This window comes from Egretta garzetta, unplaced genomic scaffold, assembly GCF_000687185.1.
Source record: "Egretta garzetta isolate BGI_Z169 unplaced genomic scaffold, ASM68718v1 scaffold179, whole genome shotgun sequence".
Taxonomy (NCBI): domain Eukaryota; kingdom Metazoa; phylum Chordata; class Aves; order Pelecaniformes; family Ardeidae; genus Egretta; species Egretta garzetta.
The window spans coordinates 344836-358061 of NW_009270001.1; the positions used below are offsets into that span (position 1 = coordinate 344836).

Here is a 13226-nt window from a genome sequence, read left to right on the forward strand (position 1 = left end):
TGAAACACTGGAACAGGTTGCCCAGAGAGGGGGTGGAGGCCCCATCCCTGGAAGCATTCAAGGCCAGGTTGGACGGGGCTGTGAGCGACCTGATGTGGTTAGCGGTGTCCCTGCTCCTGCAGGGGGGTTGGACTGGGTGACCTCTAGGGGTCCCTTCCAACCCAAAACATTCTATGATTCTATGAAAAGCAAAAAAGACAGAGGGACACCCTCCTAATATCAATCCTGGGCAAATGAATTCACTTTCCTACAGAAAAACTAAGTTTAGGTCATTTAGAGGTTCGCAGCATGGCTCCAGAAGAAACGCAAGAAGACCATCAGGAAACAAACACTTTGTTAGTCAGGCTAATTCCCAAACTGTGATTGAAATTATGGGGTATCAAAAGTCACATAGGCTTTGTGGCTGGTTCTGGCAGCCAAAAGGCACCACGTTTAGTCACGCACAGAAGCTGCTAACGCAACGCTGGAAGTGTAGAATTACGGCTCTCAGGAACCCAATTCTCCACCATTATCCTCTATTTATGTAATTCCTAGGGACCTTCTGGAAACATTAATTCCTGAAAAGGAAAACACAAACTACAGACAGTATAAACGCAACGTGCTGCCGTTACCCGAGGAGAGAACGAGGAGCTCTGCATCGTGTTTTGGAAAAGGAAACCCTTCCCCTTGCAACCAAGCCCCAGGTGAGCACCCAAGCCCTGCTAGTCAATCCTCTGGGAGCAAGCACGCATCCCATGGGAAAAGCCACCATGCCACCTCCCAGCGTTCGATCACGGGCACAGCCCCACTGCTGCACCCTATGGAGACCTGAGAGGACAGGCAGCTTTTCGTTTCCTCCCATTTTCTCTTGCTTCCACTGGCGATGCTTTCGGATACGCTTCGGCAGCAGAGAGTGGAGAAGTCACTGGAGGGAGCTGTAGCCGCTCAGTTACGGGCGCTCTTCCCTGTTTTCCATGCTGCTCATGGTGGGGAGCTCTCCAAAGGTCTGCAACCCACATTTTAGCTGTTGGAGACGTCCTACGCTCCTGTGAGCTTTGGGTTAGCCAAATTTCTTGTGCCCTCCCAAGGCTCTGCCAAACCCAAAGCTGCTCCTGCTACCGCGTCGCCCAGAGAAGGAGCTCCGGGGAGGGCAAGGGGGCTGGGGTGTTCATTAACTTGTGTAGGAGAATGAAAACAGCAAGTGACATCTACTCTTAATAACCGCTCACCTTAATTTAACTGCGTTGCTTAAGCACCCCAGATAGACTACTGAGTTAATTATATTGACTTATGCTAAGCACCCAATTTAAATTGTGCCCGCTGACGCATACTCAAAAAACAATTTATCCGGCAATTACTGGAGGTTTGCAACTTTCTGGGAACTACATCGCTGTTATTTCCCACGGGGTGTTTGCTGGTGATCCAGGACTCTCCGAAAGTCTCGTCCCGCAGCGACGGGGGCTGCGGGTAAACTCCTTCTCCCAAGCAAAGGGGAGAAAAGCAAAAGCAAAGATGAACCCGCGCTGTCATGCAAGTGTTTGCCAGTTTTAGCTGTTCTGAGTGGTTGGGGTTTATTCTCCTCCTCTTGGGACACCAGCAGATGAAAGATGGTACGTGGCATAGGACACCATGGGTACCCTGCCCCACTGCTGGGCTCCCACCCCGGCTCTTCTTTATTTACTGGTGTAGGAGGAGGGCAGGAAAACAGGGCACAGGGCCAGGACCTTCCTGCAACAACTCTACACAAAACCCACAAAAACCAAGCTGGGGCTGAGACAGGGGTCAAGCACAGTTTGGAAAGTCAGGATAAAGATGAGTGCTTGAGTGCTCTTATGGGGACAGCCAGAGAAGAACCTGGACAAGCCAGTTTGTTTTGCTGTTTGACATGAGGAACAAGGAAAAGAGATTGACTTAAGAGTCCGAAATTATTTCCCTGGGGCTCCAGCTACACCCGGCTTAATACGAGGCAGTGCATTGCTCCGGTCTGGTGCAACTCCTGCAGGACAAGGACCCTGCGATCCACGCTGGGGTTTGCTTCTGCTGCTCTGGTTTACCTGGGGCTAGTTTGGGTCTGGTGTCCTGGACTGGCAGAGCCTTAGCTCTGCCCTGGAAAGGCATCATCCAGTTTGCTTCCACCCAAAAAAGCTTGGAGATATTTCCATGGTGCAAACCACGGCTTGGCAAGGGGAGGCAGCTGGCAGAGCTGCCTTGGGAGCTCTCACGTGCAGCATCTCCCAGCGAGACCAGAAAATGCCCTGTGCTTGCAGGGAAAAGCAGCACGTGGAGACGTCCCCGCTCCTGGAATATATCCAGAGGAGGCATCAGGAGCAGCCAGGTCTCATGCATAATTTTCAGAGCTGAAGTCCCTGGGCTTGAAAATTCTGGGGAGGGGAGACCAAGGACAAGAGGAAGGGAGGCAATTTTAATGATCTCTTCAAGATGATACCACTGCTTAATTTTCAGCTTTCACAAAAGAAACATGGAAGCTGCAAGCGGGAGCGGGGAGGGAGCGACAGAGCAGCTGCAATCAAACATCAGCTGCAGAGCTCTGCGGTGCGCTGAAATATTTGTGAAGAAAATGTCCTTCTCCATTATTAATGGGTCTAATTATTTATTTACACAACTCTGCGAACAGCTGCTCACGAAATGCGTTAAACCTTGTCATTCAAAACACTAATGGGTGATGGAAAGACATCCAAGGAGGAGCATTGCTGCAGACCTTGGGCAGGGAGGCAGCTCATTCAACAAGCAGAGAGCGGCTGCTTCATTCCTGAAGGAACGGCCCCGCGTGCCAGCTTGGGATGCACAGCTTTGCTCCTGACAGCAGCATTTCTGGAATCGTATTAAATAAAGATTTGCTTCTCCAGAACACCAGAGTTGAGCTTCAAATGCTGCGTTGATAATTATGGGCTACTTGCCAGTGCTTTTTTTGTCTTCTTTTCCTTGCACTGCACCTTTACAACTCCAACACCCCCTTATAGGAAAATCCTGAAAAGGAGTAGTGGCACACAAATGCCTTCCCTCAAAGAAAAGAAATACCTTGAAGACACGAATCACAATTCAAATTCATGGCATAGAGTACAAACCTCTTGGGACAGGGCCACATTATTGACTGCCTTTATGCTCCACCCTATGATTTTTTTTTTTTTTTTTTAGCATCCTCCCTCCCAACAAAAAGCTCTTATTTTCTGTTGGAAACCCAGAAACAGAAAAAGGTTTTGTTGTTTCATCAGAATTGTTCTTTGTTTGGGGTTTTGCTTTCGGCAGCAGACAGTCCCTGCCCAGCAAGGCTCGGCACAGAGGCACCGTCGACCCCGGCCAGCCTCGGGCACCCCACCGGCCAGTGGCTTCCCGCTGGGTGCCATCACAGCCGTACCACCACGTGTCCTTCCCAGGCAAGCACAAGAAGGCTGAGTGAAAATCAAGATGGTAACTCTTCTCTGTCCCCAAGGGCCTGCCTGTATCAGGGAAGTTTGCACTAGCCAAGGGACCCTCTAAAAGCAGAGGTTTTGCAAGTGAAGTTTGTGCTCCGGATAGCTCTCATGTCTGTAGGATCCCGGTAGCGATGCTACAAGCATTTCCTTGGCTGGCAAGGAGAGGGGAATTCCCTCTGCCATGCTAAAAAGCCTTCAAATTGGGTAGCAAGGAAGGAGGGAAGGAGAAAAAAAATGAATTGACGCGAGCCAGAAACCTACCAGCGAAGAGCATCCTTCCCGTCAGCATCTCGGCCAGGATGCAGCCGGCCGCCCACATATCGATGGCTTTGGTGTAGTTGTTGGGCGAAAGGAGGAGGCGGGGGGAGCGATACCATTTTGTTACTAAGCCTTCAGAAAGGTAACCCTGAAAAAGGAGAGACAGAAACATCAGCAACCTTGCAAGAGAGCTCCTCCGTTCCTCCCCGGTCAGCCCTGGCTGCCCGCCGTGGCCCCACCGTCGGATCCTGCAGAGAAACCTGCCCACCACGCTTGTGCTGCATCTGTGGCAGGCTGCGGCTCTATATCCTGCGGGAAGCAAAGAGGTGAGACACACAGCACTGGAAACAGAGACGCTTCGGTGCTCCAGGAGGCAAAGCACTTGCTGCTCCCCAAAAACTTATTTGCTGTTTGCCACTGTGGTATTGAAGGAGCTTCTGCAAAGGACAGATGGCTTTAATAGCACAGATTTGCAGATCATACCTGCAGAAGTTATTTCAGGTCACTATTGGAAGACTTAGATGCATTATATAAAACCCAGTTAGACTATCTGAGACGTTCTGGAAGTTAAGCACATTATTTAAGTACTTTGCTGGGTCCCCGCTATAACCCACCGGTGTGTGAAGCTTCCTTCCCTTTCCCAGCCTTTCCCAGCTCAGTACCCGCAAGCACAGTGCTTGGATTTCCAAAAGGTCCAAGATCTTTTGCTGATTCCATCTCTAGTTAAGCCTATATCTAAAGTCCCTCCATAGCTACCTAAACCGCTGGTAACAGCAAGCTACGCAGCACTGAATTCCCACAGATCCAACTCCCAGCACTGATACCGAGATTGAATTTTTGACGGGTAGGAGCTCCCTGGGGAGCTGACGCAAGAGCAGCTGCCCGTGGGTCAGCCCTGGCTGGGCACAAACCCACAGTGAACACTGGGGGACACACAAGACCAGAGTGGAGGTGGCACGGGGAGCACACAGGGCTCCCAAGCGGGCAGCGCCCAGGGAATGCGCTCAGCAGGATCCAGCCTCTCGCAGAAGCTGGGCGAGTTCTCCCCGCCTGCATCCTTGGGATGCTGCTGCAGGGAAGCCCACTTCGTTTTGGGGCATGTGCTGGGAACGGCGGATGAGCCCACGCAGCATCTCACAGGGGTGAGACGTGGGATCTCATAATAAAGAGGAGAACAAGGGGCTGGACAGAAAAACAGATTTATGAGGGAAAATCACTACCACCTGGAAGGAAGTCTCCTGGACCAGCAGATGTCTTAAAGCATCGCCGAGCGGGCAACACAGCCCCGCAAGGGCTCTTGAAAATAAGATGCCATGGGATAAGTGGGAAAGCCCTTTTGGGATGAGTTAGCTGATGCAATGCTAGGAAACCCTGCCCTTTCTGCACTGAGCCTGAGTCCTGCCTAATAAATCACCTCCCTCCCTTGCCACCCAGCTGCGGGGCCCTAGCATCACCTCCGGCAGCTGGGTGGCCTGGGGGAGATCATCAAATCATAGAATGATTCCGTCGTCCTCTGTCCTCCTTTGCTTACGGTGAGGATGGTCGGTTGGGATGCTTGACCCGGTTTGAAAGGAGATGCCCTCAGCAGCTCCCCATGGGACAAAGACCCAGCGCCGTCGTCTCCTTGGACCACAGCCCTCCAGCTCCTGCACTCACCCGGGAGACGTAACACAAGTGCCAAGCGCTCAGCAGCTCCCGCTGAACCCACAGGGTTGCGTTCAATCCTGCCAATAATGCTGGAGTCGTAAGGGATGGATGTCCCAGCGTTCCCGGCTTCGCCTGCCGGCCAAGCTCCGGATGTGTGGGTGCCATGCTGGGGTCGGACGTGAATGGTTATTTCATCAGGATAACATTGGAATATTCAAAACTGGTATTTTTTATATTAAATATAACGCATTAACAGAATGAGGTGGATTGAAACACGATGGAAAAGACAAAAGAAAAGGAAATTATAAAGTTGAATTGCCTTGAAATGCCATGAAGCATTTGGAGAGTACCAAAACGCAATGACAGCACGAACGCAGTTCATGTAAAAACTCGGTTAAAAACTCCATCCTAGTATCATTTCATAAACTGTTTTCAGTTGCAATATAACAGCGGCCGCAGTTAGGCTGCGTCGCATCTCCAAGGATGTTACAGGACACATCTCTCAGCCTAAAGGCAAGAGCAGTGCACCATCACAGCTTCACAACGCTCCTCTTCCCCCAACGCAGGCTTTTGTTCCAATTTCCAAAGGTGCGAGTCGTTAAGCTTTTAATCATAAAGGGTTTGCTTTTAAAAGAACATTTTAATTTTGGTCGTCTTAAGTTGTAATGGAGACTGATTAGCGGAGCAGTTTCATTAAACGCTGTTGTATTTTTGCTAATGCTGCTGAATCAGGACTGGCACAAAAGCCCCCCGGTGTTATCCGATCAGACTGCCTCTTTTCAGCTACTGCAATTATTCCCAACAATGGAGACGTTGGTATTTATTGGAAAAATCCTAAGAAAATAAATTTTGGGGCTAGTGATCCTGGGCAATTCCTGGCCGGCGCAATTTCCTCCCTTCCCCAGCAAAGGAATGCCACTCTCCTTACAGATTTAATGCTCAGTTCACACGTTTCTCCTCTCTGACAGCAAGGTGGGTTTGAATTTTTAGGGGTGTATGCACCATGCAAAATGCATGAACAGTATACTGCAAATATCTGTATGGTGCAACAAGCCAATCCTTTTCTTCCCCAGGCATCTCTTACGCATTGGAGAAAATTCCCTGCAAAAACTCACCGAATATTTCGGACACAACTTCAACCCCTCCCCTGCCGTGGGAGGTTACTGGTGGTAATTAATTAGCAGCGCTTCTCACTGCGCTTCCCACTTCTGTTACCCATCACTGTGTATTTGACTGTCGTCTCCCTGCTTTCATCTGCCGAATAACCCAAACCATTGGGTCGCCCACCACCAAGCCCAGGAGGAACCCGTGGAGAGGAGCAACCTACAGCTTCTCTCCATCCCACCAACTCGTGGACCCCACCTTGCTTCCCATGGCATTCTGCTGCTAGGCTTGGGGTTATCCCTTCTCTTTCTTGGGGGGAAAATGCTGAAAAGGGCTGATGGGAGGTTTGAATCACAGAATGGCAAGGGTTGGAAGGGACCTCGGGAGATCATCTAGGCCAACCCTCCTGCTAAAGCAGGCTCACCCAGAGCAGGTTGCACAGGACAGCGGCCAGGCGGGGGTTGAAGATCTCCAGGGAAGGAGACTCCACAGCCCCCCTGGGCAGCCTGGGCCAGGGCTCGGCCACCCTCAAAGTTCTTCCTCACGTTCAGCTGGAACCTCTTCTGCTTCAGTTTGTGCCCACTGTCCCTTGTCCTGGCGCAGGGCACCACTGAGAAGAGTCTGGCTCCGGCCTCCTGACACCCACCCTTGAGATATTTGTACGTGTTGATAAGGTCCCCTCTCAGTCTTCTCTTCTCCAGGCTGAACAAGCCCAGCTCCCTCAGCCTTTCCTCATAGGGGAGATGCTCCAGTCCCCTCATCATCCTTGTTGCTCTCCTCTGGACTCTCTCTAGGAGTTCCTCATCTTTCTTGAAAATCAGGAGTTTTCTGACCTGGCCCAAGGGAGCGGCTGGGGATGGTCCCCAGCCGGGCAGCACGGGACCCCAATACCTATGTCTGCCTCCATGGTGGCTAAAAACATGGGCTAGATCTCTATTTTTATAAAAGACATGAGATAAGTTCCTGTCCTACCACCTGGAGGAAGTAACTACAGTCCTGTGGACTATCAAGTCCTATGGAAAAGTATCACCACAGCTTTGGGAGCCAGGATCATGCCGTCACTGGCGCAGCCTCAGGGTGTCTGGGTAAGGATCTACCTAAACCTGGGTTAGGTACGGGCTCAGCTCTTACCCACAGTGCCAGACTTACACGAGGGCACCAGCTGTGCTGGGATGGAGAGCACGAGCACTTCCAGTCATCACCTACGCCCGGCATGGGCTTTAGCACAAGAATTTCACCATTCATGTAGATTCAACCAGACAAAAAGACCAAGAGTAGAAGCATGTTAATTACTTCTAATTAAGATGGAACATACATCCTCATGACAATATTCTGTGGATTCAGCACAGCCCTTTCTGAACTGAGGAACCACTGGAATCTCTTTAAAACCCAATATAACAGAACTAATTTAAAACCAGAAATAGTTTCAAGTCCAAGGCTTTCTCTCAAGCCCTCCTATGCTATTTTTTTTGCAATTTTCAGGCATCATTTTCCTACTTCTCCTCTGCTCCTGCTGCACGTGCAGGAACAGCTTGGGCAATCTATAAAGGTGATGAATTCACTACAGGTAGGACAAACATCAAGTTGCATCAAACAGCACAGCGAGGAAACTGAAAAGCAAAGAAAAATGAGTCTTTTCTCCTAATCTTTACACAACATGGATTTTGTGCGTTGCTTGCAACACCAGAAAGGGAAACAATTTCGGGCGGGTGCTGTTGCATGTGTGTCACTGGACCACCTGCATCCCGAGCGCACCGAGGGAAGCTGGCACAGCATGGCAGCACATAGGGAGCACAGCAAGACCCACTGGTGCTCTGAAACAACCATTGCCCAAGCCCGGAGCTCCTCCTTGGAGTTGGAGGGACCAAGCACAGGTGTCCTCAAGGGGGACGCTGAAATTCAGGATCCCACCTACTGCAAACCAAGCAGCCTCCAATGCTGCAGCCCAAAGCTTCTCCTGAGAGTATTTCACACCAAAATCCATCTTCCTGCACTCAAAAAGCCACAGAGGTGCAGACCAGGTGCCCACAAACTGGAAATCCAGCAGGATCCAGCCACAGCCAGGAATAGGATTCCTGCCGCTGCACCGGCGGGAGCCGGGTTGGCTCCTGGTGCAGATGGCTGCAGTGCCAAGGTGGGGGACTCAAAAGAGCAACAACCCCAAGCTTTCGGAATAATCCTCACACAGCAGCAGGCTGGTGACTCTTCACAGTGTATTTTTTAAGCTTATTTTTTAAAAGGCAGGTAGGGCAGTTCTAGGAGAGGCTGGGAAAGGCGCCGGGTTTGCAGGAACGTTGCTCCATAATAAAATAATAAAACTGCCGTTGTGCCTGGCTCCAGCAACGTGACGTGTGTTCTCATCGTTTTGGGATGACAGAGCGCATTTATTTCAGGACGGCAGGCTGTTACGTGCTGCTTCATCAGAGGACAGAAAAGGAGAATAACCGAGTTGGGGTCACATCGGGAGGGCTTGGCGCTGGCTGCACAGGGCCATGGGCAGTTGCCCGAGGGTTGAACGCTGAGGGTGGTCCCCTCCAGGATGAGTACGGAGCAATGTCCCACATCCTCATCTCCTTTGAAGACCTCCTCATGATGACCCACCTGGGAATTTTATTATTTTACTGGATGGACTGGAAGTTATTATGTTTGCACTGATCAGCAAGTACAAAACAAAGGGAGGACTTCAAAAGTTTGAAGATGTTCTGGAAACTATTTACCATGACATCTCCCCCTGAAAGGGCTGCTGCACCCTCCTTAGCATGGAATTTCTGCCAATTAATTCTGTAATTAATGTCACCAACAGGCAAAAGGAGAGAAGGTCCCCTGGCAGCCCCATGCACATGCCCCCAAGCGCTTTGGGGCACCAGGCAGAGCCCCCCGGGCCCTCAGGAGAGGTAACCTGACTATCTTGTACACCATGGGCAGGCTAAGGAGCATCCCACATGGCTGTCTCGTCACCCGAGTAAAGAGACTCGGCGAGCCTCTGTATCCCCGTATAGCAGGCATTTCCGTTGTCTTCTCCAGACAGGACCACCCAACCCACCGGCTCCTCTCTGACCAGCGCTGGGCGATACTCCACATGGGATCCACAGCCAGAGCTGAGTCCACCCTCCAAAACATTTATTATTTTTAAGTCTAGACATTCATTGGTATTTATCCCAATTTTTAATTCTTGACTTTGCTATCTCCCTGCTCTCCCATCCCTCCTGCCCACCACAAGCTGAGGGTGCTCAAGGGAGGACAGCATCTCACTTTTACACCCCTTTCCCCCCTCAGACTTGGGGCAGATCACATCTGGACTCTCCTTTGGAGCCAAAGATATTTATTAGGGCAGAAGAGTGGGGACGGACGGATAGAGGGGCAGCTACACACACCCAGGCAGTCCTCTGGAGAAATGCAGGCAGGGGCTGGACCATGGAGGGAAGGCAGCAAAGTATGGGGCAGGCAGGACCATGGGGCTGCAGAGGGAGGGGGCATCGCCAACGGTGAAGGCAAGACGCTTGCATTCAATAAGGAGGTGGTTTATGAAAAGGGAAATGCTCGGCTTTGACTGTTTGGCATAAGGATAAAGACTCACGGAAGCCAGAGCTGTCCCTTATCTTCATCTCCAATGCTCCTCCGCTCACCGTTTGGGCGCCGAGTCACACAGCAAAGCGTTCAGACCACAAACAGCGGCGACCGGGGAAAAAGGGATTAATGTGGAGATGTTCTAGAGGGATAAACAGCAGGATTAGCGACTCCCGGGGATAAAAAGAGACAGGAGCCTGCGTGGCTGGATGGTGAGAGCATCGGGGAAGGGACAGGGTGACAGAGAGAGGAGGGCACACAGGATCATCTCCCAAGGGTCCTCCTCCCGCTAGACCTGACATTCTGTGCCCTAAAGAGATGTTTGCAAGTACGTGAGCATCCGGGGAGCTTAGAAGTGTGTTTATCTGAGACAGGAATAAAATTTAAGCTGTCAGGTCTAAGCAGCCTGTGAAGGTGCAGACCCAGACTTGGATGTGACCTTGGCAGCTTGAAATTCATCTCATTTACTACTGGGAAGTTAGACGAACAGATGCACCCATGCTGCTCTTACCACATGGAGAAAGGGATCTGAGCAGCAAATGCCAGCCAAACCGTGGGAGAAACGCAGGCGAAGCTGCTCTGCTTCGAAGCCGGTGAAGGCCAGCACCCTGCTGTGCTCCAGGGCACCTCCCAGAGTAGGAGACCTCTCCCTTTCCCACCAAATTAAATGGTTGCCTGCTGCAAGTCATGTAAACAAGACATATTGCCAAGTAAGAATCATTATTTAGGTGGTATATGTATTTCTAAACTGTGTTTAAAACTTTGCTGACAACCTACCGCAGTTATTATTTGCCACTTTAACACTCAGCAGGATGGTTTAGGATTTGAGAAATACCGGGTCAGAAGAGCTGTGACCTTTTAGACAAATAACAACACACAACCTGCAATTTTCCATGTTAGCGGAACCCAGCCATCAGTCTAAGCATATTCCAGATACAAAACATTATGAAGGAAAAAAAAAAAAAAATCCAAGCACTACAGACAACCCCTCCTCACCGCAACAGCTTGCAAGCAAAGCTGTAGCTCTGCGCTGCCGTCAGAGGTTTGGATCTACTGGGTCTTTTCAGTAATTAATTACGCAGGGAGCAGGATTTCATCTGCTTTTGGGCAGCTCTGCATTAGTACCTGCTGGCAGCACCAAAATTCGGGGCATAAGGATCCCTGTCCTGCCCAATGCTGGTTGGCAGCGGGGTGGAGGCTCAGCAGGTTCAGACACGGCGATGCTCCCATCCTCTCCCTCCTGCTGACGCTTTCTGCAAGAGCACAGACCCAGGAGTTTATAAATCTGTATGAGCTCTTGGGGAAAGTGGAGGTTGAAAGAGAAATACAGAAAGGAATTGATTTTTCCGAGTCATCTGAGAAGAGCTGGAAATCAAAGGGGGGACTGACCCAAGGTCCATCCAAGCCTTTGCAGTGCCCATCACCCAGCTTCAGCAAACACAGTCCTCCCCATCGCCAGAATTTACACATAACTGACGTTATTTGTGGTGCTGGATGCTCACCACAGCGCTGCTATTTTCGGCTCTGCTCAGTATCCAGGTCTCTCTGCAAAGTAGGGATCTGCTGGTTTTTTGCACTGCTGCTCCAGCCTCCCACCCCTGGGAGGAATCAGAGGATGCTCATGCAATGACATCTTGCAAAGCTACGTCCTACCACGAAGCTGCAGGCCTGGCCATCCTCCCGACAGCTCTTTCCCACTGCACCGGCTGCTGCTAAGGCCACTGAGAATTGCTTAGAAATAACAATAATTCTGCAGCAGACACGGACAGACAAATCCTACCCTGATCCTGCAGTCTCTGACAAGATGATGCTCCTTAAATCGGTGACCTTCTGTGTTCACGTAGCACTGCCTCGTTTACAAGGGTTTTCTCCGGCAGTTACCCTCCCTTGGGAACAGGCTCTGAATGCACCTGACCAAAAAACCCCAAACCCCTCACTTAAAAAGCCAGGAGCCTCTTCCTGAGCTGGGTAATAACAAACTGGTGAGGAAGGGAACATGGGAGGGGGTGGCAGCAGTGACAAGGACCCCGCGCTCACTCCCCGATGTCCCTTGCAACCTTCTTCCTTTTCCCCAGGCTTGCTTTTTCCCCAAACCCCAGATTCTAAACCAGAATAGATCAGGGCTCAGCTTCAGGCTCACAAGATTCTCTTTTCACCATCCTTTTCCCTCTCCCTTTTCCTGCACCCCTGAGAAAAGCAATGGTGCCCAAACCAGAGCCGCACTGGGCAGAAATCCACTGCTAAATGCAGAACACATTTAAACCTCGGCACAGGCGCGATGGTGGGTCCATGGGGGGCACAGAACGCGTCCACACAAACATCCAGCTCAAGAAAAGAGATCTGATCTTATCTTACGATGGCAAATAGTAACTTTAACCAGAAACCGGCGGCAGACTGCATCACGTCTACTGGCACAGACCATGCAATACTTTGCTTTCTCCCAGGACCACGTGGATCCACGAGTTGGTGAAGCCTCCACCGTGCTCCTCCACCGCTCAAAACCTCCAGCCTGGATGGCAACCTGCATTAAACATCTGCAACTCCCTTCAAAAATTCATTAGCATCAGGACTGCACGTTACAGAGACTGCTCACCCGTTTTCCTTGCTTCCCTCCCTATCAGCACAGCCACCGCTCCCACCTTGAGCTGCTCCACCAGCACAGCCACCACCAGCTGCTCCCAGCTCCAACCTCCCTTTCGCGAGGGCACAGGAGAGCCCAGGAGCAGGCCGGCCATGGTGGTCGTGGGATGCCAGGTCCTTCCCCTGTCCCAAGAGAGAGCAAAACATGCAGGGCTACCCCATGGGGAGGGTTTCACTGCAAGAGAAGTTGGTGACAGCAGCAGGAGGAGAAAACTGAGTCAGTCCCAAAGACCCTCCAAGGAGGGGATGGATTTCCTCTACTCAAGGCAGGTATTTGTTTTCCTGCATTTTGCTTCATTCCTCCTTTCCTTCCTTCTCCATCCCAGCCAGACTGCCACGAGAAGGCGTGCATGGACAGATGGATGGGATCGCAGGGGATGCCCAAGCTGGGGGTCCTGGGGGACTCTGGGCATCCCCTGCCCCGAGCGGGGCAGCAGTGGGGCACGCCAGGCTGCCCAGGGCTGCACCCTGCCACTCGCAAGTATTGCATTACAATACAGTATGTAAGTACCAAAGAGCAGAACATTTTCTACATTATTTGGATCTTGACCTTGGATGAAGGAATATTGCTGTATCTCAAAGACCCATCGCTCTTTC

General features: G+C 51.1%; 1 protein-coding gene across 1 annotated transcript in view; it reads right to left on the minus strand.

The window, feature by feature from the left end:
* MAPK4 (mitogen-activated protein kinase 4) overlaps positions 1-13226 on the minus strand; it is a 22802-nt gene that overhangs the window by 8421 nt on the left and 1155 nt on the right. Inside the window, exon 2 of the mRNA XM_009647681.1 lies at positions 3675-3819. Within this exon, the coding sequence (XP_009645976.1) occupies positions 3675-3819 (145 nt within the window). The remainder of the gene's footprint in view (positions 1-3674; positions 3820-13226) is intronic.